Source organism: Polyergus mexicanus, unplaced genomic scaffold (genome assembly GCF_030449975.1).
Source record: "Polyergus mexicanus isolate NDT 795.1 unplaced genomic scaffold, iyPolMexi1.0 SCAF_2, whole genome shotgun sequence".
In the NCBI taxonomy this organism is placed as follows: Eukaryota; Metazoa; Arthropoda; class Insecta; order Hymenoptera; family Formicidae; genus Polyergus; species Polyergus mexicanus.
This window is the reverse complement of record NW_027223322.1, coordinates 12,186,421-12,212,247: the sequence shown is the minus strand read 5'-3', so window position 1 is coordinate 12,212,247 and position 25,827 is coordinate 12,186,421. Positions and strand designations below refer to the sequence as shown.

General features: G+C 34.4%; 1 protein-coding gene across 23 annotated transcripts in view; it reads left to right on the top strand.

Annotated features, from left to right (window-relative positions):
- Nucleotides 1-22,866, top strand: part of Cac (calcium voltage-gated channel subunit cacophony) — a 144,782-nt gene extending 121,916 nt beyond the window's left edge. For 12 of the 23 annotated variants that reach the window (XM_070309046.1, XM_070309037.1, XM_070309055.1 and 9 more), the window contains 16 exons: nt 425-508; nt 2,008-2,055; nt 3,358-3,474; nt 3,659-3,724; nt 4,720-4,811; nt 7,915-8,405; nt 8,777-8,881; nt 8,956-9,047; nt 10,200-10,256; nt 14,320-14,531; nt 14,987-15,341; nt 17,434-17,567; nt 17,924-18,102; nt 18,725-18,757; nt 20,221-20,752; nt 21,003-22,866. In XM_070309046.1, coding sequence (XP_070165147.1) covers nt 425-508; nt 2,008-2,055; nt 3,358-3,474; nt 3,659-3,724; nt 4,720-4,811; nt 7,915-8,405; nt 8,777-8,881; nt 8,956-9,047; nt 10,200-10,256; nt 14,320-14,531; nt 14,987-15,341; nt 17,434-17,567; nt 17,924-18,102; nt 18,725-18,757; nt 20,221-20,752; nt 21,003-21,042 — 2,637 coding nt within the window. In that variant the 3' untranslated portion in view covers nt 21,043-22,866. Of the gene's footprint in view, nt 1-424; nt 509-2,007; nt 2,056-3,333; nt 3,475-3,658; nt 3,725-4,719; nt 4,812-6,126; nt 6,216-7,902; nt 8,406-8,776; nt 8,882-8,955; nt 9,048-10,199; nt 10,257-14,319; nt 14,532-14,986; nt 15,342-17,433; nt 17,568-17,923; nt 18,148-18,724; nt 18,803-19,072; nt 20,753-21,002 lie in introns of those variants that run through there. The other 11 variants (XM_070309082.1, XM_070309090.1, XM_070309118.1 and 8 more) reach the window with 11 other exon arrangements.
- The last annotated feature ends 2,961 nt before the right edge of the window (nt 22,867-25,827 follow it).

Below are 25,827 nucleotides of genomic sequence, written 5' to 3'. Positions count from 1 at the left end.
TAAGCAACGTAATAATCTTAAGTAAAGTAAATAATTTTTAAAGATATATTTTTATGAAATATTAACGCAAGAATTTACAGAGAGTAGGAAATACATTTTTATGTTTTTAAAATTTATATTAAATTTGTAAAAAATTGTTAAATTCTTAAAATTGTGTAAAAAATTATTAAATTTTGAATTCTTTCTTGTAGAATTTGCCTAATTTTCAATTGTTACTCTTCATGGTATCTTAACTCTGATTCTGATTGCTCGTATACAGAATCGTACAGATTACACACAATTAGAGCTCTAATCTGCATCTATTGAGATAGAAGATGTATCGGAATTGTTTAGCGAGCTTCGGGGTAGTACAATCAAATATCGAACGGAAACGAACAAAGATTACTTTGCTAATCAATTCTTTCGACTGTTCCCGTGAACACAGAACTTCTTCAAGGACGCCTGGAACACCTTCGATTTCATCACGGTGATCGGTAGCATCGTGGATGCCCTCGTGATCGAGTTCGGGGTACGTAAAGCACCGTAAAAGTAGTCAGAAAGAGAGTATAAGTGTGTTAATCGCGTTCTAGCTATTATATAACCCGTAATAGAAATCTTCCAGGTATATGCACATATAATCGGGAACCTCCCGGGAAATTCGAGGCAACGCTATGATAGTTGTTTGCTTTGACGAAAAGTCATTCTAATGAAGTAGCACAAAACATCAGCATTGATCCAATAGGTTGATACAAATAAAGGTGGTGATAGCGAAAGCAAAGGCGAAGTAGCTGCATGAAACATTTTATATATTTGTATGCCTGTATAGGATATAATTCTGTAATGATGAAAAATTGTATTATGTTTTAAAATTTAGTGTTGCAAAGAAAACATCATTTGAATCATGTTCACAATGAATATTTAATTATTTTTAAAAGATATTAAAAATTGACGATTTGATAGTTAAAAGTATTTATGTACATATACAAAATTAAAAAAAAAAAAGAGAGATCGTACATTTAAAAATTTAAAAATTATATTTATATTTATCACGAAAAGAGTTAAAACGAGCAAAATTTCTTTTTGACAATATAATGTGAAAATGCACTCCGCCACCTTTCGAATTGTTTCAACGTACTAAATTAATTCTCATGTTTGAAGCGAATTTATTCGAAATGCATATTTGATCGGAACAGACATCTATAATAGTGAGCCTTAATCGTCGCGGCAGTGTTGCTTTATGTGTACCTTTACCTTTCGTTTAACCCTTTTGCTGCTTACTAGATTTGCCGTGCAACCATGTGACAAGCTAGCAGGTAAAAATCACGACAATCAAAGTATATCTCAAATACCTTTGTGTATCTTTTTAGCTTCGTACTGCATTCATACGCTAAATATATATACATCACACTATATTACATCGCTACATTTGCACAGTATAGTATAACAATAAGCTACCTACACATGAACATATTTCCTATACAAATCCTGTATTCATTCATAGGTACATCCCCCTTTTGTTATATATTGATATTCTGTGACTAGATCAATCTGTGATTAGATTAATCAATGTCAATTGTATAGTTTGGAAACACATATCATATAAAATATTTATCTATTTTCTTCCAAGTCACACAATGGCATTGGTTATTTAAATTTCACTGACGTAGAAATTACGATCTAGTCAAACATATATATATATGTATATGAATAATTAAATTTTACAAATCGGAGAAAAGATATAATAAATAAAGACTTTTTAAATATTTTTTATATTGCTCTCTGCTTGTGCTCGAAAAAATATTTTTGACAAAAATATGTTTTAGAAATGCAGGTAAGAGAATAGATAGAATTATTGTAAAGTGAGTATTGATCCTGATATTGAAAGGAGCTGCTTATGAAGTTCTTCCACCATCAGTGTTCATTTGACAATCGTTATTATATCCTTATTGTAATTGCCAGAAGTTGAATAATCAGAAATTCAATATTGGGGATGGAATAATGTCGCAATCTCGCATATTTCTGTAATAGGAGCTGCTTACGAGCGTGTCTAGTGGTGGCCAGCTAAACGAAAAGAAGGTATAAAATTACTATACAATTTTTACCTTGACAATGTAAGTTGGAAGCAGATATTGCAAGTACAAAATTAATATCGAATATTATTCTCTCAACTCTAAATTTTATTTTTGTGTAGAGATCAAGCGTCAAGTGTATATGTATAAATCTATCTCTTTCTTTACAATTCCTCTTTCACCAGAAAAAAATTACAATTATTTCAAACATATAGCTTTCTTTATACATTATTATTATTTCCCGATATGTTTTTAGTAAAAATTATGGTATATTTGGCGAATGATGAGATTGATATGATTTTATTTACAATTAATGCAAATAATTGTTTGCAGACAAAAAGATAAACTAGGTTCCGAAAATAGTATTTTATATTCTCTCGAGAATCTTCCTAAATCATTTTTAGATTAAGTCATTTTTATCCCGTTTACTTATCCTGCGCATGCACTTTTCTAAATACATAAACTGTTTGTACATTTCACACTAACAGTATCGTACATTTTACAACATTGACATCACTAATCCAGATAGTTATTACATTATAGTTACACTACAGACTATACTTTAAAGGCATATGGATGCGGTGTCTGATTAATCTCGATTTCGAGTTATTAAATCGTTTTTTGTGACGCAAAAGTCGGACATGATTTTATTATTACAGCAAAAGGGTAATTACGTTTTCATTTACGTAATTACGTTAGAATTAAATAATTAAACTATCTCAATTATTAAAATAAAACATATAATTTTCCATCAATATATTTTAAGTTTAAAAATCATCAATATGCATTAGACTTATCGTTAGTCTAGCGGCTCTGACTTATAACGTCGATATAAAAGTTGATTAAATAAGAATTCATATAAACGAAACTAATTTTCAATGAAATGCCAATTTAATTTACTGACAACAAAAATACAACTAGTTTATTGTTATGTGACAATTAGTCTATTATATTAAAAATAGTTCTTTCTGTATGATAATAATTTAATAATTATTATAGTAATACATTTTAATTCTTCGTTTCCTCTTTTGGCAATGATCTTGCATTTTTAACACCCTTAGTCTCTCTTAAATTTTATCGAAATTATATTTTAAATGTCTTTATTTTTATATTATGCGAAAATACTGTTTCGCTCTAAAGCTTCGTTCGTGCATCGCTAAGGTAGAAAGAGGACACGCCGAAAGGACTGAGATCCTTTGACGCGTTATACGCAAATGCCGAAACGCTGCACGTACGAAGCTCCGTTTTGGGACGCGATAAGAAGTCGGCATTTTGTGGGGTTAAGTGCAATTTTATCTGTCCCCTGCAGGAGAATTTCATCAATGTCGGCTTCCTGAGGCTCTTTCGCGCCGCCAGGCTGATCAAACTACTCAGGCAGGGTTACACGATACGAATTTTACTCTGGACCTTTGTACAATCCTTTAAAGTAAGCCCTGGTTTTTATCATTGATTCTTTTCATTTCATGATCATATTGCGATCGTAATTATAAGCTTGATTTTTCAACGCTTTTCGTCATTATGAATTTAGGTAGTCATATTTTTTACCAATTTCTATAGCTATAATTATCTTAAAGATAGCTGAACGATAATAAAAAGTTGTCTTCTTCCAGGCTCTGCCTTACGTTTGTCTCCTCATAGCAATGCTGTTCTTTATCTACGCCATCATCGGTATGCAGGTATGAATCTCCTTTGCTTAAATTCCTAAAAAAGTTTCTATAAATCCGCTCGTTAAACGCGCTTTTAAGGGATGATGCACAGAAGAGTGCAGGACTGAAGAGTAATATAATTATTCAGGAAATTAATTGAAGTCATAACCGTATTACTGTAACAGAGAGATGCATATAAACCTGATATAAACGTCCTAATATGTTTTCTACATGAAAGGAGAAAATAACACAGCACGGAATTATTTGATCTTATTTATCTCTTACATAAGAGATTTTCAAGTTCTTGTACGTAAATAATTTTATGTAAAATAATTTATAATTAATTAAAAAATTGTACAGTTGACCAATGATCTTCGGCGTCTCTCTATGAAATAAGAAATTATCACCATATCGTTCTCTAAATATTTATTATTGCTTTAAAAAGGCTAAAATCTTATACGTACAGAGTGGTCCATCAAAAACAAAACAGGTGTGTTTTTTGGCAATTTAATCTCATTTGTTCGAAAAACGGTTGGATAAGTCAATTTTATTTGCAAGGGGGACATATTAATTGGCTATTTCTGTTTTACTTAACTTCAACCCCAAAAGAGGGTTAATTTTAATCTAAAAATTTTTAATGGTTAGGAGTATCTGAAGACACAAAAGCGAATTTATCGGACTTTCAAATGATATATTTTTAGACACCTCTTGCCATTTAAAATATTTAGCGTAAAATTAATCCTCTTCTAGGGTTGAAATTAGATGAACGGAAATAGCCAATTAATATGTCCCCCTTGCAAATAAAATTGACTTATACGAGCGTTATTCGAATAAATGAAATTAAAAGCGAAAAAACACGTTTATTTCGTTTTTGATGAGCCGCCCTGTATAATAAATCTCAACCTCGAATCGAAAGAGAAACGGAGTGTCGAAATAATATTGAGATAGTTTTTGGCACGCGCAATCTTGCAGATTAGGAATTTTAAATGACAGACAGCTGACAACCTGAAATTGTCCGTTGTCAGGTCTTTGGCAATATATTGAACGATCCGGAAACAGCGATCGATGATCACAACAACTTTCAATCCTTCTTCGCCGGTCTTATGTTGCTTTTTCGGTGAGTCGAGCAGCTAGATTGACTACCGCTGCGACGGCAACGAGTGAGATGACCTCCGGCCGATCAGCGGCTGATCCGATTGTCGTTTTCCTTTCGTACGAAGAAATAGATCCTACAATGCGAACTAACATATCACTATTACTTTCTTTTACCATGACTTTAAATTTAAGAAAAAAAATTAAATTTGCTCTCTCTCTCTCTCTCTCTTTCTCTTTCTCTCTCCTAAAATTTATCTTCGTACGCAAAGAAAAAGCACTTTTGGAACACACCTGATCCGTCGTCGCGATCTTTCGCGATGCTTCGCGACATGTATCGCAAAAGGAATCCTATGACGAAAATCTAGCATGGAAGATTTATTTCTATATCGATAGTGTGTTACAGAGAAGAAATTTCGTTGAATGTGTCTTCGATGTTACATGATATTCTGATCTAGCTTATGACAGTAATTTATAATTATCTATGGAAAGGTGGGCTTGTATACGAGATGCATCGATTATTAGCTTTCTCTGATTCTTACGGTACGATCAAAGCATCGTTAAAGATCTTGCGCGACGCAGATGTGGGAGACGTCGAATAGTAGAGCGAGAAGCTGAACGGAATATATGAAAGTATGATCGTCGTAAATTATGTCTACGGTAGCGTATTGCTTTGTTGGCATGAGCTGTAACGAGAGTAAGCTGCTCGACGTGTTAATCTGTTGTGTGACACACCCCAGTTAGTAAACAGTCCTATAGAGAAGTTCCACATAGTCATGCCTGCGTTAGAGTTTTCAAGTTATGATTAAGACGGTGCTTGAGAGAATAAGTTTCTTGTTAAAAATATGATTAATATTTTATAGTTAATATTAGTATCGTAATATTTATCATAAATTTATTGAATGTTTCGCTATCAAATCGTCGATAAAAATTTGATTACTCATTAAATTGTCAAAATTAAAAGTATTTCGGCAAATTATGTTTTTGATTAGTCATTTTATGAACATTAATAATTTAATCATTTATTGTTACAAGACATAAGCATGAATGGTTTATATCTCAATTCTCCCGAGCACACTGTCTAATTATTAAAAAAGAGTATGTGAGAGGTTGTAGTTAGAAAGTACAATATATTGGATTACTATATAATACTCATTACATACACAAAACCGTCGAAGCGATACAAAAATCGAAATAGTGGTCATCCAGCGAGAAGAAAAGCAGACAACATTTAAATTATCTTTATTCGATATTTTTTATTATTTAAAAGAATCATATTCGGTGACGCAAATTTGTAATGCCGGTCGCCTTTTTGGCTGCCCTTTTTCTGTGGGTCTCAGGTATTCGGTAACATCGCGCTGGATGGTGATGCTATTACCAAGCACAACAATTTCCAAAGCTTCATACAAGGTCTGATGCTGCTTTTTCGGTAAGTAAAGTCACACCAGAAGCATCTAGCTAACTGTTTAACCGTTCAACCTTGGCCACGCGATTATGCGCGCGATTTGCGAAACGATCGAGCGAGCTTTCACGCTCATCACGCTCACCTGCGGCAAGCTATTTATCACGATTTTTTGTTACGATTTGCAAAAGTACGATGCGGAAAACGATTTAAGTTTTCTTTCGGACGACGATGGAAAAAAAAGATTGATCTTCGAGGGCATTCACGTGACAAGGATCTAATATTAATCGAGCCGTTTGTGTGAAAAGTGGCCTTTATTTTATGATTAAAATTTTGCAAAAATTTATCATAACCTTGGTTGTATCAATTTGCTCATTTATCTCAATTGCGGAAGAAAATCAAAGATTAATTTCTCTGATTATTTTTAATGTATAATATCTATAAGAAAAAGATTTAATTATCATCATAATTCAAAGAGAGAAATAGATCGGTATTAGCATTATAGACTCAACTTTTCTCAAATATAATATAAATAATTTACAATAAATATTAAATATTGAATTCAATTTTCGAAAAATAGTTTATGCCTTTGTTACGCTGAACGATCCAATCTCGTGAAGTCTTCCAATCGCTTAATTCGTATTATTTCCGGATGTATGTTCACAGCAGGCCTTTTCGCTTCGAATCACGTATTATTATAAAATTTAGCATTAAATTGAGCACAGAAGCAGAATCAGGCTAAACGACACAGTATGGTATATTCAGAGCAAACAGAATAATACACAGCAGCTTCATGTAGAAGTTGAGTTTGCCATCTTAAGTTCGCAGTTTCTAGATCATCTTTGATGTTGCATAAAGTGCCAGATCTCGTGCATGACGCGCTTGCGAGAGAGACGGGCCTAATTTTTTGTTCCCCTTAGATTCGAAATAAAATACACGAAAATACGATTTATTAAATTAATGACAGCAATTTTAAAGCAATTCCAACATGAGAAAAACATTAATAAAATTCTTATTTTTATACAGTCTTATATGTAAATATATCTCCACATCTACATATGTGTGTATGTATGTTTACTTAAAAACTAAGAAGATTATAGCAAATGCTGCATTCAACATACGCTGCAAAAGATGCAATGTTATAATTTGCCAGAGTATTGCATGAATTTTTGCAAGGTAATTTTTTTTTGTCATCGCAAAAAGATGCTGCATTAAAAATATAAATGTATGTTTCTTCGTAGTATTTGAAGATAAATGTTCATGAGACAAATCCATCGGCGATTAAAAATTTTTTTTTCTAATTTTCTAGCAAGACGAAACGAGACAAATGCTTTGACAGTAAAATTGTATTCGGAGAGATTGAAATCTTATAAAAATTTTTACCAAAATGCAATTTTTTTTTTATATTCTAAGGAACTGACATATTGAGTTATCGCTCTGAATTAATAAAACAGAATTTAATAAAAATAAAATTTTAAAAATGGATTTGTACTCATAATCAATTGCATCTTAGATACAATAAGTCACCATAATATTTCGCAGTTAATCTCACGTTAAACACTCATATTGTTGAGCGTATTTAACTTTATTTAACCTAGAATTCAGAAAGATTTGCATGCGTAATAAGCGCGGCTTTGAGCGATGCACTAGATCGCTGAAACGTATTCGCGATATTTCGTTTCAATCGACGTTAATCGCTATTGTGCTCAAGAAGCAATCTTCTCAGGTGCGCTACGGGTGAGGCCTGGCCGAACATCATGCTGGATTGCATAAAGGGCCGTCCCTGCGATGCGAAGGCCAACAAGACTGCGGAGGAGTCGGAAGATTGCGGCTCCAACATCGCCTACGCTTACTTCGTGTCCTTCATCTTCTTCTGCTCGTTTCTCATGCTGAATCTCTTTGTCGCTGTCATCATGGACAACTTCGATTATCTCACGCGGGACTCATCCATCCTGGGTGCCCACCATCTCGATGAATTCGTACGAATCTGGGCCGAGTACGATCCGAACGCCACCGGCAAGATCCACTATACGGAAATGTATGACATGCTGAAGAATATGGATCCGCCGTTGGGATTTGGCAATAAATGTCCGAATCGCCTCGCGTACAAGAAACTCATCAGAATGAATATGCCAGTGGACGATGACGGTAAAGTGAACTTCACCACCACGCTGTTCGCTCTGATACGCGAAAACCTCAGCGTAAAGATGCGATGCGGTGAGTTTACTAGATTCTATGTGAGAGAAAAAATATAAATCCAGCAAAGTCATTATATAATCCCGGATTAGAAATATTAAGAGTGTTGTGTATGTATTTATATTTTTCTATCTTTTATATTTTAAAATAATCAAAGGTTTTAAAAAAAAGCATTAATATTCTTAAAGAAAAAATTTATTCTCTTAGAAATCACGTCATAGAATATCTTCATGTCTTTTTTTTTTTTTTAGAGACGTTACAAAATAATAATTCAAATATCTTATCAAGATTTTAATGCTATTGCTCTCTCGACAATTGATTACATATTGATTAATATAAAATATTATAATTACATATAAATAATTCCGACTTTGCTCTTTACGTCGTTCTAGCCGACGAAATGAATCAAGCTAATGAAGAACTACGGGACACGATCAGAAGTATTTGGCCTCTGCAAGCGAAAAAAATGTTGGACCTTTTGATACCTAGGAACGAAGGTAAGATTTGCTCTTCTTCTTAAAGGGATATCACTTTATGCAATAATGATCATTGCATGATTACCTTCTTTTAGACTTGGGCAGAGACAAGCTCACCGTGGGTAAGATATACGTCTGTCTTCTGATAATCGAAAGTTGGAGATCGAAGTCAAAGCCTACCGAACAGGTGAGTCGAGCAAGAAATCTAAATATTTTTCGGATGAACGATTGCAGATTCTAAAGATACCTTCCTAAGTCTCTTTGACATCCTTCAATTACGATTCTCTTATTTAAATCTCTCGCTTGACTTTTTGTTGTTAAACGAATTAATTTAAAGCAAATTCAAGATGAAAATTGGTATATTTGTTTGCGTTTTATAAACCTTTGCTATGAAAAAAAAAAAAAAATTAGAAAATCGGAATTGGAGATTTTGATTGAGAATAGAGTTGGAATGAATGTATTTGTCGTTGGCTTCTTCGTGATAGGACATCATATACGCGAGTGAAATCTTGAATAGATGATTTTCTGAAAGTTTATGTAATTTTCATAACTTGAACGAAGATCTTAGTACCGTCACGAAACTCTTTCTTGATTGTTATAGAGATATTTTGGATAGATAGAGACATTCGATTAATTTACAGATTTATCAAACCACACATATGAATCATAAACACTTCGATTCATTAAGGGATAACTTTAAATATATAAAATAATAAATGTGTATCTTCTCATTTGTACTTTTATTTGATTTAACGGGACAATAAGTCAAACTGTTTAGTTGATAACATGAAAGAGATGCAATCTCTGTCTGTTTATTTAAATTAAATATGTTAATGTGTATAGAAATAGTTGGATGTAATTTTACTCGAACATTATAATTTTTAAAATTTGTGCAAGTAATTAATATAGATATCACCTACCGTCGGTCTATTAATTGCCGTTAAATTATAAACAGTATGCTAATATAAATCATTATGTAAAACTACATCGATGTTAGATTAAAAATCAAACTCATCTCTATATCAAAAGTTTTATTCTTTAACAGCAATTGATGGACCGATCAAATAGTAACATTTGTCTATCATAGATAGCTCTGAAACTTCTGAATGAATTTCAGTTTAGTCTGTTAGATAACAAGACACGATCTTACTATTTTTTTTATTGGAGACTGAAATAAAAAATAATCATGATTTTTTTTTTTTTTTTTTTTAGAAAATTTGAATAATTACTGATACTTGATTTATCCATCAAACTACATACTTTATCATAAGTATCCGATCCGAAGGATATTAACGTAACTTTCAATCATCCTCTTGTATCTTTTCTCTTTATTTTGCAGAACGATAACGATCTTATCGATAACGATAATGCTGGGCAAAGTCCTGCAGCCCAGGCGGTAGTACTTACTTTTTCTCTTACTTATTATCTTCTCTTAAAATACACTGTTTCATTTTTTTGGGCTGTATGTTTATGTTCAAATTCTAATGACACTTGTCCGTTTTGTGTTAAATGCGTACTGCAAAAGTATTCTCGCTCTTTTTATCAATTTTCACTCTAACATTTTTAGAAACAAATAAATAATATTGCGTAAGAGACAGAGAGAAAGAGCGAATCTTTTGCAGTAGACGCTTTATTTTTTTTTTTTTTTTTGTAAAATAATTCTCTTTACAATCAAAATTTTTCTATTTTATTCTTCATTCATATTATCCAGAGGCACACTATGCATGCAGGAAGGATGCATCGTACATATGGCGTCCTACGTAACGCGATTTACGTCTCAAAAATGTATTAGATGCAAAGAAAACATTAAAACAATGAAAAAGTAATTTAATTTCTCTTGACAAATATTTTACACTATTTTCTAATATAATACTGCTTTCTGTCTTTGACATATTTTAAACGTATCGGAGACAGAAATTTTTATGCACAAAACACCTTATATTATATAATCTGTAAAATTAAAACCCTTTTATTTCTGGTCGTATACAACAAGATTCTCGTTGTGCCTCTGGTACGTTTTTATCTACAATTAACATTCGGCACACAATCTTTCTTCTCACTCGTCACACGTGTACAATTTTAATCTATCTTTCGTTTGTGTAAAGTAGCCTTTTATTTGTCACTAAAATAATCATACTACATATACACATGGACATAACGGAACAACCATTATTATGTAAATATAATAATATATCATCTAATATAAAAATAAATTTAATGAATATTGCGCATGCAAATGTAAAATTATATAAATTTTATTCTTTAATTTCTTCTTTCAATTTTAACGTAAATATCATTTCGCAAATTCTGAATGTATATAAGACTGTGTTATATAATTGAATTTAATAAATACTTAAAATTAGTGGAGAAAGACACCGCGTAATCAGACTTTTGAGAGAGAGAGAGAGAGAGAGAGAGAGAGAAAGGATTCAAAAGATTATAAGTAAAGACGGAAAACATATTTAATGAAAAAAAAAGCGAAAAAATGATGGTCGTTCCACGATAAAATAACACGGCAATACACGTTATCTTACTTAGGCACTTATTATGTTAGAAACGTAATATAATATTTACTATAGATCTCTTTAATCAGGCTTCTCTTATATATGAATTAGTGTCTAGATATTTAGCCGCCTTTCTGCGGAGAGGATTTTCCTTTTTCTAATCGCACGTTTCCTCTTAACAAACTAGTTTAGGATAACATCGAAGAATAGCTCTCACTTGTGATCTATATATCACGAAGGGAAGACAATCCATCTTTTTACTATCTGATTTTCGGCGTGGTCCCCCATGCGAGGCCCCCTTCCCTCCCACCCTAGTGTGATATATACGATTGTAAAAGATTGTCAGAGTTGTTTTAGTCGTCGTGTTGTTGCCGACACGTGAGTAACACGTGGCTACGCACGTGTACGCACGTGTAGATATATCGGCTCTTTGTCTTACCGGCAATACGATATAGCTGTGTGTAAGTAAATCACCTTCTAGAGCTCCGTTTCTCGTGCCTATTTAGAGTGAAAAGTAGTAAAAGATGAGCCGATTGATTATCGAGCGTATATATTATATATAGTTCGCCTTTTGCCTAAATCTTTACGTGACAATCGCCTTTCTCTTTCTTTTAGATATATACACTCCTTTCTTGCCAAGCAAGCCTTTTCTCGATTAATTGAATTGTATTATAAACAGCCGATCTTAGATCATGACGTAGAATGTTCCTTTTCATTCTGCCGAACTGTCATTTTGCTCGCGAGCATTTAATGAATTCTTTTCTCCTTTATTTAGTTTGATGCGAATCTTTCAAAGTAGTAAGAATTGAAGTTACATTACGCTAAGCGATTTAACTTTGCGCTCATTGTAAGCTCAAGTGATTTGAATCCTCAGATAAATAGAAGATAACGCAAAATTTTCTAATAATAAAAATTTATCAACTAGTACAAAATTATTAAAAAAAAAGAAGTACTTATTATTTAAAACTTATTATTATTATTATTTATTATTAGAAAATCATAGCATTGTTCATCATTTATACGAGGATATCGATCACCACGCTTGAACCTTAATAAGGAAATAGATTCGAGGATCATCTAATATCTAAGCAAGTAAACTCAGACATAACAATAATTTGAAACTTAAAATTGTGGTTATATAATCGTTTTTTTTTTAAAGAGATATTAAATAATCTTAAGAGATCTTTTTCTTTTATCCGATGCAAAGTTAATACAGCGAAACTGATGATGATGATCCTGCTAGCTCATGCTGATCCTTATTTTTTTCTTTCTTACGAGTTTAATATTGCAATAGCGTAGAGAAGATTATAGGCACTTTTTTTTTTAATCAGCAAATTACAACAGTAGACTCGTAGTCTTGCCCAACTTATCTGATCGCTTTCCACTAGAAAACAATTTTCCGCTTTTAACCAGAACAATTCTCTGCTCTTTCAATTACACGTTACATTATTTAATACTCTCTATAACGTGTACACGCACGTTTTAACGTATTGACACACTTTGATATATAAGATAAATTAATCTTAACAATTTATAATATAATAAACTGAACAGTTTTTATGGTGTGATATATTTTTTTTTAATTCGTCATAAATAAGCTACTTTAAATTAATCTCTAATCAAATTGCGTTTTCAAGATGTTTACGAAGAAGATAAAAAGTAACGATATCGATAACCATTTTCTCTCGTGACAAGCAATTTGTAACTCGATAGTTGAAACAAAATTCATTCACATCTATTGCATTTTAAGTGTCTATCCATAGATACAGCTCCCGTTTTACAGATTTAATAAGCACTTAACGATTCATCGACGTATAAAGGATGTCCCAAAAATGATGGTTGTTTTAATAGCATTATTTTTTCCTGTCGATAAAAGATTTTTCAAATTTTTATAAAATATCTGAAGAGGACGAAAAAAAAAGATATAATTGTAACGTTTTAGAATATTATGTACTAATAATTTTGGGATGTCTCATAGAGCGGCATGTTCCAGATTCCTTAACCCTGGAATATACCTTTTATTCAAACCCGTTTTTTGCATACCAAGCAGCAGAATTTCGATTTTGCTCACGATTATTTGGCATATTTGTATGGTCTTTGTGGAGTGAACTGTTCGTGTTCTACCTTGCATATATGAATTGTTTGCGATCATTCATGGCACCGACAGTATATACGATGAGAAATTTTTTCTATGTATAATTATTATAACAAAGAGAAAAATAATTCACAGCTCTGGTAGAACATCGAGGCTTCACCCGTTTTGTGCATGCTTACTGATAATTGCATTTTTGCAGTACTGTTACAATTTCTCAAACGATTAATTGCGTCTATTTACTAACACATTTGTGTTCACTCGTAACATTTTTGTACCCGCGAGGGAGAAAAGGGGAATTAATTTTTTTTTTTTTTTTTGTATATAAATTACATAATTTTTGATCAACATATACAGGCTTTGCGGCGCAATGCGTTTTTATAAAAAATTGCCCCGCTGTAATACTGTTTACGCTACTATTTTTGCAATTTCTCTTATAACACATACGTTCTCTCGAGCGTATTCAGTAGTCCGAGATGAAAAAAAGTCCGCCGTATAAGACCGACACAAGTAAACGCACTATCACTACATGCCTTTTTTTCTAGCATGGCCGCCTCTTTACTCTGAAAATTCTTTCTCACCGTTTTTACACTATTAATTCTCGACTTTGAATGCATCCGATCTTTATAAGCGTTTCGCATTCTGCCATAATTTTTTGAGAGACCATCGACGAGAGGTAACGCTAAAAGAAAAGCCTGTATGTGCCTGTACATATATAGTTTACTTATATGGGGAGGGAAAAAAAAACATGGGAAGATAAAAGCGCAAAAAAAAAAGAAAAAAAAGAAATAGTCGATCGAACAACAAGATCGCTGTCGATCAGCTCTGATAGCTGGTGTGCTTTCGCACGTTTCGCAATTTAGCAGTCGGCCTTCTTCAACTGCCTGCTGGACATTTCGGCGGTAAATCACATCGGAAATAATCACGGAGCCGGAAGTAGGGCGAACAGTCTCGAACCGGTGGTGGGACCGGCCACGGACGTGAAGCCAGACCGACATAAAGATCATAGAGATGAGGAGGAAGGGGCTCTTGGCGTCCTCGCAGCCGCCGCGCACAGACGTCAGCGTAGCATCAGGTGCGTGTATTAAGTTTTTTAATAAAATGATATTTTAATAAGATTTATTTATTTGCTAAAAACCACTTTGAAAGAAGATATAAAGGCTCTTAATATTTTATATGAAAGAATTATTTTTACATAAACATAGAAAGAAAAAATAATTTACATATTTTTAAGAAATGTTTAATGCTTTTACAGCTTTTTAAGATCAAAGCAAAATTATTGAACGGATTGATTTATTATCCAATTTATATATATTAATATATTTGAAATGCAAACTATTACCAAATTTGATCAATAGACGCAAATCTGTGCACAATATTATTTTATATAATGATTTTATATATTGTGTTTAACATAATATATATATATATATATATATATATATATTATTATATACATATAATATATATTCTTGATATATGTGTGTGTTTTTCTAATTATTACGAGAGTGATGTTTGTTTTTATTTCAGAAATAAAAAGGTGAACTGGAAGATGTCTCGCCAATACGATATACTAGGCAGCAGCGGAGAGAGTAGCCAGGGAGGGGGTGGGTCTGGGGTTGTACTCGTAGTTAATGGCGAGGATCGCGCCCCCGAGCTAGAGCCATTGCTGGCCGAGGTGTCCTCCCAGCGGGATGATCAAAACAACTACTACCATCACCATCACGACCAATACTACTACGATACCGATAATGATCAATACTATGACCACCACCAATACTACCACCACCACCATCACCATCATGATCATCATGATCACCGACCACCCTCGTACTACCAACACCAGAACACCTACGTACCTCGCTCCTCGATCCGTTACCATAAGGTGTCGGCTCGATCCAAGCTCGAAAAAAAACTCGATTTCCCTCGATTTTTGAAAGTGTCCTTCCCACCCTTTGACCCCATCGGAAGTAAATTGCGATAGAGAGCCGGAAAAATTCGAATCGCGATCTAATTGATAATCGTGTATGAAATATGTTTAAGCTATGTTTCGTAGCAATTGCAAGATGTTTCTAAATTAAAAAAAAACTTTTTTCACATTACTCTTCTTGAAATATTTATTTCAAGATTTCACAAATAATGTTACGTTTTCATTAGAAAATTGATAAATATAATAATGCGTCAATTTTATTCAATTATAAAAATATAAGATTACCAATCTGTATTTAATAAATTAAAAAAGTTTCTATAATATAATTAAATTAATGCATTTTTCGATTCTTAAAAATTTCCAAAATATTCTTGTCGATACCAATCAATAGTTATTGTTAATAAAAAGAATTTTTATTTCTTTAACACTGCAAAAGAATTTCAAAAACTTGTCGATAAAAATTTACCGAAATTTAGAAACATCCTGCAAATAAATGACGTAGATCGTTCTATTGTACCTAAAGACACAATTCTAGATTAGGATATTATCTCCTATCGCGGATTATTCTATTAGATTGGTCCAAATTAGGATGTTTAGTATTAATTGTATCACCTAAAGTAATTTGTAGAGGATGTGACTTTCTTCCAGAAAAAATTCTTAATAAGATCTAGATGTGAGTAAAATGCTCTTTTAGAGAGAGATAAAATTACATTAGAACAAAATTAGATTTCAGGAAGACTTTTAAATTTCCGCTAGATAAATTGCAAATATCTGTGTTGAGATTAGATTAGGACGTCTTATTGTTAGATAAGTCGATTGACGTTCTCTACTGATCCCAATTTATGATTTTTACGATCCTTAAAAAATAATTATTTAAAAGATACTCGCGGATCGAAAAGTATTGCGCGTGATGTCGTGATCCTTGACGTTCAAGATGGATTCGCAGTGAAATGAGACCGTCAGGGTCAGACAAACCGCGCTTTTCTACACTTTTGTCACGAAGCCGAGAAAAAAATTGTCGAATCGATCTTGAGCCCGTTGAGTATGTTAGTGTTCCTGTAAATAATAATACGACACCTAGAAATACACACTCCAGCGCAAACGTCACATAGAAGAATAGCCATCCGAACGTTCTTTTAGTGATTGCTCATGTCGATGCATAGAACAGTTTCCACCCCCTTGTCCCTTGCTGCTTTCGGCTTTAGGATTATCGTTGGAAGTCAACGAAGCAGTCAACGCGATCTTACGCGACTGCCTCGTTCTCCTCGTATATCGTTTATCTCTTGATTATTTCGTATCCACGTCCCGGTAAGTAAGACACACCCGTGAAGCAAGTCTCCTGTCTCGAAGGTAGTGGATATCTTCCTCTCTTCAATCGAGCGATCGGAATTTTTATCGACAAGCATGTGCATGAACGAGACTTTTCTAATTGCATGCCATTTAACACACACGTATACTTTGTGTATGTATCTCTGTGTGTGTAAACTACTCTTTCTTCCGTCTTATCAATTTCTCCTATTTTCTGCGAAGCTAAATCTATCCATGTTAGTGACGAAAACATACGCTGAAAACTAAAGCAGATCGCACGTCAAATCAGGATTATTGTTTCTTTTCACTCATTTTTTTTTTTCGTATAAAATTAAATGATGTAATTCCGATAGAGCAAGATATGATATTGCCTAAATAAAAAATTAATAGCTAGCACAAAATTATCTATTACTGCTAATTAACTGTTACTTATTCTGATCGATCTTAACGGCTCATATATTTCAAGCGAATAATTAAATTATGATTCCGAAATTTAATTAATAATAAATCTAATATTCCGAAAGAGAGAGCTGGATTCGAACGTGCGTTCGCTTTCGAATTCCGGAAACGAAAGGCGTCTCGAATTACGATAGCTTCTTGTTCGGAGCGCGCGCGAATCAACAACGCGATATTGCTAAAGACAAAGAACCGGCAACGCCCCGACTACCCCTTCGATTCCCCCAACCCGGTTTTGAACCATACGAGCAAACTACTAAGTCGAAAGTCTGTTTTCGTTTAGGAGCTGCAGGACGTCGTACCGTCCGATTCACGTGCCGGTAGCCTCGAGAGTCTCACGCATCCTGGCGAGAGAGTCCTTCGTCAGCATCATCCCTCAGCGCCTCCCCCTAGGCGTTCACGATCGCCAAGTATAAGGTATTGGATATCTAGGATATAAGCACAAAACTACTATTCCGCTGTAGCGTGTTTCTTACAATATTGTAGTCCAATAACAGTTTATAATTTTTGAAAGGAATGAGAAAAACCTAATGCACTTAAAATTATAAAATTAAATAAAATAAAGAAGAGAACAATATATAGAGATTCTAATAAAATATACTTTAAGGGAATAAAAATAAAAATTTCTATTTCAACTTAAAAGTGAAACTCAAAGACATTGATATCTTCGATATTATTATAATTTTTAATTATTACAGACAGAATTAATGTGTTAGTTAGATTAGCGCGACATCACTCGACAATTATGACTCATTCAACGTTACTATTTGCAGAAGACACTCGCCAATAATGCCTAGATCGCCATCACCAAGGCGACAAGGCCGATACGATCATCACGGTCATTACCACGAAGGACCAGGGTTTAGCGATACCGTTAGCAACGTCGTCGAGATACAAAGGCACACTCATCATCCCCACGCGTCACAATATAATCATCGGCATAGGATACGAGGTACGACGTATCGGCGATAATTCCGACCAGCGAAAGACCACGACGGTGCAACGATAAGTCTTTTTCACGAAACCAGGACCGCGAACTCTGTTTCGTGTCGATCATCTCCAACCGGTTTCTCTCTATTTCTCTCTCTCTCTCTCTCTCTCTCTCTCTCTCTCTCTCTCTCTCTCTCTTTCTCTCGTTGTTTTTTATCAGCCTGAAATTTTATTCTACGAACACATCTTTATACCTACTCTATCACCATATACCACCGATATACCTTCATTCTTGATGTTATATTTCTCCATTATAATTATTATTTATTAATTATCTCCAACCGGCTTGGTGATATATTTAGCTTTTTGTTTCAGAATTTACTACGAAAACACAATATATGTATACAAAATATATTACTCTGAAAAAAAAAATATATATATATATATATATAATATAAATAATAAATTTTATAAATTGTATAATTGTTGACAATCAATGAAAGCAACGAAAGAGAGTTCGTGGTCACGGTTTATAAGAACATGAATGTTGCTATAAGTGGTTTTACTCGTAAGAGGCAGGAAAGCTCTGTGTGATACTCGATGTAATACTTTTCTTCGTTTTGTTCTGTTATGCGCCTACACAGACTATTACGACCACTGCGAATATTACGACGATGGTAATTTCTTTCGCAACTCTCCTCTTCTTCATTCCCATGTCCACGGTGCAGTTATAATGTTACTACATATAATTAATACGATCGTTTGGCTTTCACCGTTTCTTCGTTCCTGTTTGCGATGACACACGCAAATATACGCATACACATACACATACACATATACGCGCGTGCAATAAACATCACCAAACACAAATCAACACGGTAGACATTTTCATACAATCGATGTGTACAACATCAATAGCACAATTAATGTATCACATATTTACATCGGACGTGTTTCTCTTCTTGTTTGCCACTTGATGCTTTTTATAATAGAGATGTTGTCGAGATTATCAAAATTAGCTGTATTTATTAACAAGAAATTAACGTTGTAACAGTTTATATTACATATATAGTTATATCTCGCATTTTGTTAACATATTTTTATAATGTGTTTAGTTTTCAACTATAATCCTCGAATACAATCCTTATTTTATAGACGGTTGACGTTGTGCAATAATAGTTCGAAAAATGCAACATGCACATGCAACTTAGTTTCGATTGTACCTCTTTATTTTATTTAGCACGGTCAATTAATTCGTTTTTTACACAATTATATGATGTACATAGAATGAAATCTTTGAGCACAGTTTAATTTGTGTTTAGAAAAGAATTATAGAAAGTGTTAGAGAGTCTTGAAATATAATTTTATTGGGACTGTTGCGACACTATTGATGCTATTGACTGGTAGCGATTTAGTATCATAGAATACGCATGTTACATTAGATGCCTTTTCTGAACTTAAAACACATAAATTATTAGAGCACTGACACGAGTATGCACTACCGATTCGAATTATCTCACCAACACGAAACACTATAAGCATGTTGATCCGATAATCCTTTTCTTTTTCTCTTTTTCTCTAACGGATTTTGTAGTTTCAAAAATAATTAGCACATATTTTTATTTGACGTATTTTTTATTAAATTCCAAAAATTAAATTACAAGTTTTAATAATTAATTTTTCAAAATATAGAAATCGAGAAAATTATATAAATTTATTATTAAATTGATTTTTTTCGTCACTACATTAATTCAATACATATATAACCATCATTCTTCTTTAAAAAAAAAAAAAAATTGACAATTCTATAAATCAATTCTAAAATTGATGTTAATAGAATTATATTGGTATCATTGATCTGTCAGTCCTGAATCCTTTCCGTCGATCGAGCTCTTTAACTTTTCGTACCGAGACCGAACGATCGAATCTTTGCTGTATCATAATTTTATTAATTAAATAATCAATAAGCAATCACAATAGCACTGAAAGCTGTTTACGAACCCTGATAGCCCTGTCGGCCCTTGTCACGCTTTTGATTTACTTGTCGAGCAATTATCACCGAAAAAATCCCCCCGCAATAATCGTATCCCCGGTACGCGTGGAACTTAGACCGTAGGTCTTTAACGGACATGTTCATCAGGTCCATGGAGTGCCTCGACGAGCCCGGCAAGATCGCCGAGCCCGGTTCACCGGATCGAGCGCGGCGGTCATTACGGCACGACCAGCCTGGAGCAGCGTTCGAGAAGCCCGAGTCCGGGCGGTCGTTCGCATCATCATCATCATCGCCATCATCCGCATCAACACAGCTATCCGGTGCTGGTTGCGAGGAGGGGCCAGGGTCGCCGGCTGCCGCCGACGCCGAACAAACCGTCGACCCTGCAGCTCAAACCGGCGAACATCAACTTCCCCAAGCTGAATGCCTCGCCGACCCACGGCTTGCACGGTCCGATGGCACCTGGCGGACCGGCCCACGTACCGGTGGTTCCTGTGCCAGGCCACGTGCTGCAGCATCCGCATCCGCCGTCGCACATGGTGCCCTCCAGCATGCAGGCGAGCCATCACCCATTGAGCTTCGAACAGGCTGTCGCCATGGGACGTGGTGGTCGTTTACTGCCCAGCCCGGTCCCCAATGGCTACAAGCCGCAACCGCAATCCAAACAAAGAACGCCTAGGTAAGTAGCTCTTGTCGCTTTGGTTCAGAACTTATTTTTTGTTATTAAAATTGGCCGATTAAATATAATTCTAATCATTATTTATATCTTTTAATTTTTTTTTTTTTTTTGACGTTCTGGAAAACATTTTTTTATTAATTTAAAATTATTATTAAACGTACTTAATAACGTGTCTCAACCTTCTTGTCTTTATATTGCTATAAAAATGATAATAACGAGTCGTAATCAGACGACAAACTTTTTTGAACAGATCGAGGCACTCGGACAGTGACGAGGACGATTGGTGCTAGCCAAAGTGGGACCCTGGACGGTGGTCCGGTGACGTGGACGCCCCCAGGCGTCTTAGGGTTTGCGCATGATAGTCGTCCACGTGGGACGCGTTGAATTTTAGTATGAAGAGTAGCAGCCAAAAAAGAACCGCGATCGACGAGCCCGAGATCAATTCCTTTAAGCCACGACCGGCCGAAGACAGTTCTACGAAGGAGCAATTCCGGTTCACGGCATCGCGGCATATTGGCGACCGAAAGGGGTCTAAGAAAATTGAACGGAGAAGATGGTTCGAAGCGGATCGATATTCGGACCGATCCCGACCGGCTACACGACGACCGAACAGGGTCAGCAAATATACACAAGATATAATCGATTTTTCGCGAATACAAGAGAAATCGACCAACGAAATCTCATTCGCACGACGATGTCGCACGAGTCCGCGGACGGGGAGGAGTGCGATGCGTGCGATTCCACGAACGATCGAAATGAAATCAAACGGCTGAGCTCGACATCGAGGACGCTCGGACATTAGTGCGAACGACGGTCGGCAAAGCTAAGATCGATCTCTCGAGCGACAGCTACGTTGAGAGACACGATGGTGGTGGGTTGCAGTGAAGCTCGTCGTGCGCGACAGTGATAGAAAAATTGAGCGGACGTTCCGAGAGCTCGGACCCTCCGATTGTATGCGAGTTAATATTTCAATCTTCCCTCGTTTCGATCGAGCGAAGATCGTCGGGGAAGACTCACTTTTTATACGTATTTCCGAAGGAGGGACTCATCGAACGCCCGGATGCGCTGTGATCACCACGTGAAATGTTCTCTTATATGAGTGTGTATTTATGTATGTATGTACGCATATGCGTATGATTTTGTGCTTGTGTGTGCGTATGAAACCTCCTTCCCCTACAATACGACGTTGAAAATCGCGATTGATGTATTAAGTCGTTCCACTTGCGTGAGAACACGGGAATAATTGCAACTTTAATTTTTCAACGACGACGTTAATATTAAAGGGACACCGATCGAGGGAGATTGAAGCGAATGAATGGAACGACGATGCAGGCCAGATAGGGTCTGCGGTAGAATCGTCACTTTCAGTTTTACATAATTTGAGGCTGACTAGATAGACGGTTAAATCTATTAAAACAATCCGAAACGGCGAAATTTGAAAATGTTTCGTGCTCGCTGTAAAAAAATATCGTCAGAAAATTTCACTTGCGCAAACGGAATGGACTAACGAGCATAAGCGAGTGTTTCTCGACGAATCGAGTGAGAAAACAATGACAAAAGAATTGATATAGGATTAGAAATTAGATCAAAGATCGTAAAGGAGAGAATTTAAATTATTCCTTTCGTACTCACATTGGCTCCAATCTGCCATTATCAAAATCGCGCGAGCGACGTTCTAATCAAATACGAATAATCAGAAATCGGTTCGCCGAGAGACCCGCAAGAACCACCGTTACGAGATATCGATATCGACACGAATATTCGTAGTCGCGGTTCTTGTCAAATCGCACGCGAGACGATGTAAAGCCATTGTGAGAGAAACAAGGGCAAGAAAAAAGATCAATACGAACGTCGTCGTTGATTCGTGCGGATGTTGCCTCGCGATTCGTGCCAATTAAGAGAGATCAAGGGAAAATTCAAGTAAAGAGGACCACGATCGAGGACGCGCACTCGGGTCGAGAAAAATGAACGATCATCAGGAAATGTCAAGGGGGGAAGATGCGTAAAAGAGGAAGAGAGTAAGAAAATGGGCGACACACACGGAGAGAGAAAACAGTTCTTACCACACGGTTTTCACACACACACACACACACACACATACATACACACACACACACACACAAAAGCACTTGTAAATTACTGCATATATATAATTGAATTACAATACTTATTACTATCACTGCTAATACCGTTATTAAACTAACACCTACAGAAAGGGAAGGAAAAACAGCTCCATTCTCCACTACTATTACTATTACTACTAACTACTAACTCTACTGCTATTACCATTACTACTGTATTACCATTTACTACCGCTACTACCACTACTATTGTCTTACTATTATTGCTGCTGCTACTATCATTACTACTATTACTACTATTACTACTTACCATAACTAAACTATTCTACTACCGTCGCTAAAAAACGCTGTTTATTATCATTACTGTAATACTGTAAGTGTGCTAATTACCAAAGTGCGCGCGACTCGTAAGAAGAGAACGATAGTTCTTTGAAACATCAGTTTACGTAATTAATTTATTCTCAAACTCGAGAGTACTTCACCGTCGTATTGAATCTGCATTTAAACGATGGATTATAGAACAAATAAAAAAAAAAGATAGAGAGAAATCGAGAAAATTGTCCGTAAACGAAAGCTTGCTAAACGAGCGCACGTATCCGAATCGAGATTACATATATGATAAAGAGAAGAAAAAAAAACCACTATACATTATATATATATATATATATATATATATAAAAGACACGTTTAACATACTGCCAATCGTACGGGGTGTTTTAAGCGGAAACACACACGAGAATATATAGGTGTACATAAACGTACGTTCTTTTTTTCCTGCGACACATATAAATACATTACGATATACTGTACGGTAGATAAGTGTACATACCCGTTGAGTGAAAGAGAAGGAGAAAAAGCGAGAGAATAAAAAAAATGAATGAATGTGGATGCAAGTAATTGAATTGACAAATGTGAGAAGCGAAACAATTCGGTCAATGCGATAATTAAATCACGATCGAATCGCGATTTATTTTGCAAAATATATATATATATATATATTTTTTTTTATTTATTTATATTTTTTTTTATCGGTTTCTTTTTTTTTAATTTAAATATTAAAGTTAAGTATATAATATAATATTTTAGAAAGAAATGCGAGAGAGAAAAATTGAGCCGATTTACTTCGTTTCTCTAATCAACAATTCGGTTGATTTCCAACGCTGCTCTAGGCTTGTTTGCGTAATTATCGTGTATTGGTTAAGTCAAAATAAACGAGAATATTGCCATTACGTACCGACATTAATTAATGTAAGTAGCTAATCCGAGAGAGAGTGCGTGCGTGCGGGAAAATTGAAGAAGAGAGAAAAAAATGGAATAGAAAAAAAAGAAAAGAAAAGAAAGCAAGAGCGATCGATTTTTTCCAGCGTAATCAGTATACAAAGATCCTTGGTGAATGGACGGGCGTTAACCATCGAACTTGTTTGTATCATCCAACGATTAAGAATTCTACAAAATACATAATAAGATCAATTTTTCCAAAGAGAAGACTACAGACTTACCCAATCGCTTTATATTGTCTAATAGTATAATGTAAAATAATAAAAATTAATAATAAAAAGATAATTCAAAAGAAGTTGGGACAATTAGTAATTAATATCTTCAATGACATAATTATATTTACAGGTCCAAGATAATTAAATTTAAATCAGAATCAATGCTGAAATGATATAAAAATGTTATTTTGAAAGGACGAGAAAAAGAGGATCACCGAGGATCTCGTGAACGCATCTTTAGAAACTCGTAATCAGAGTCGCATGATTTCTTACTTTAAAAATTTATTTGTATCGCGTATATGAACGTTACAATATAAACGGATTATTTAATCATATTTAGTGAGAATGAGTGCGATATATATATTATTATACGGGAAAAGGAACGTTAACAATCGATTCGCTAATATTGGTCCAGAATCGTCTTCATCAAAAAACTTTTTTCGCATCCTTCTTTTTTACAAAAATAAAATAGGAGGAGAACAACCAAATTTTTATTTATATGTCTAAAAAATTAGAATAAACAAGCTTAAAAATACAATTTGTTTAAAGAAAGCGAATACTTTCAACCGGTATTGGCGAATGTCGCAAGGCAAACAGCAATTGGCAATGATTCATTGTGGGATTCATAAAATCGTGGGAGATTAAACGATTACGATGCGCGCGCGTGTGTGTGCGTGTGTACGCGGGAGTAAGAGATTAAATACTTATAAAAATGTTTTTCTGTGATAAATCCGAAAAGTTTTAGCCGGTCCGACGATATAGTCGCGTCGATAGGCGATTTTTAAAATACGTTTATACAATTGGACAGAAAGAAAGAGAGCCGCATTTACAACCTTATGCAGTGCTGTACTTAGCGCAAAATATGTCGTCTAATCTTCTTTTTTTTTTTGTAAATTACAAATGTTTTCTTATTGTTAGTGTGAAATAAAATAATCATACATCAAATTTAATCATCCGATTCTAATTTCTTTTTGTAGATAAACATGGAACTGCGCATAAAAAAATGGGCTAATATAAATAAATAAATAAATAAAATAATATTAAATATAAGATGTAAATGCGACTTGCAAAGAAAATACATGAGAAAAAATCGATATAAATATTCGGTATATAAAAGAGATAGAAAAAATGCAAAATAGAGTAGATATGGGGAAGATGAAGAAAAGAGAGGATGCAGAATGTCCGCGTACAATGCATGCCACTTAATATACACGTTTGATAGAGTGTCACATATGCGTGAAAAGATAATCGAGAAATATTCAACCTTGCAAATTTTCTAGTATCGCAAAAGAAAAAGCAGATGACCAAGCTTGCAGGCATGAAATAACGCAAACGTAATTCGAAACAAATATTAATTACGTAAAGAGCTATTTAAAGATAAACGTGAGAACTTTAACGAAATCATTGTTGAATTATGATTAAATAACAATAATACTGTGTTAATACATTAATATATAATGTTAACAATTATATTCATAAAACTAATTATTGTAATAATAAT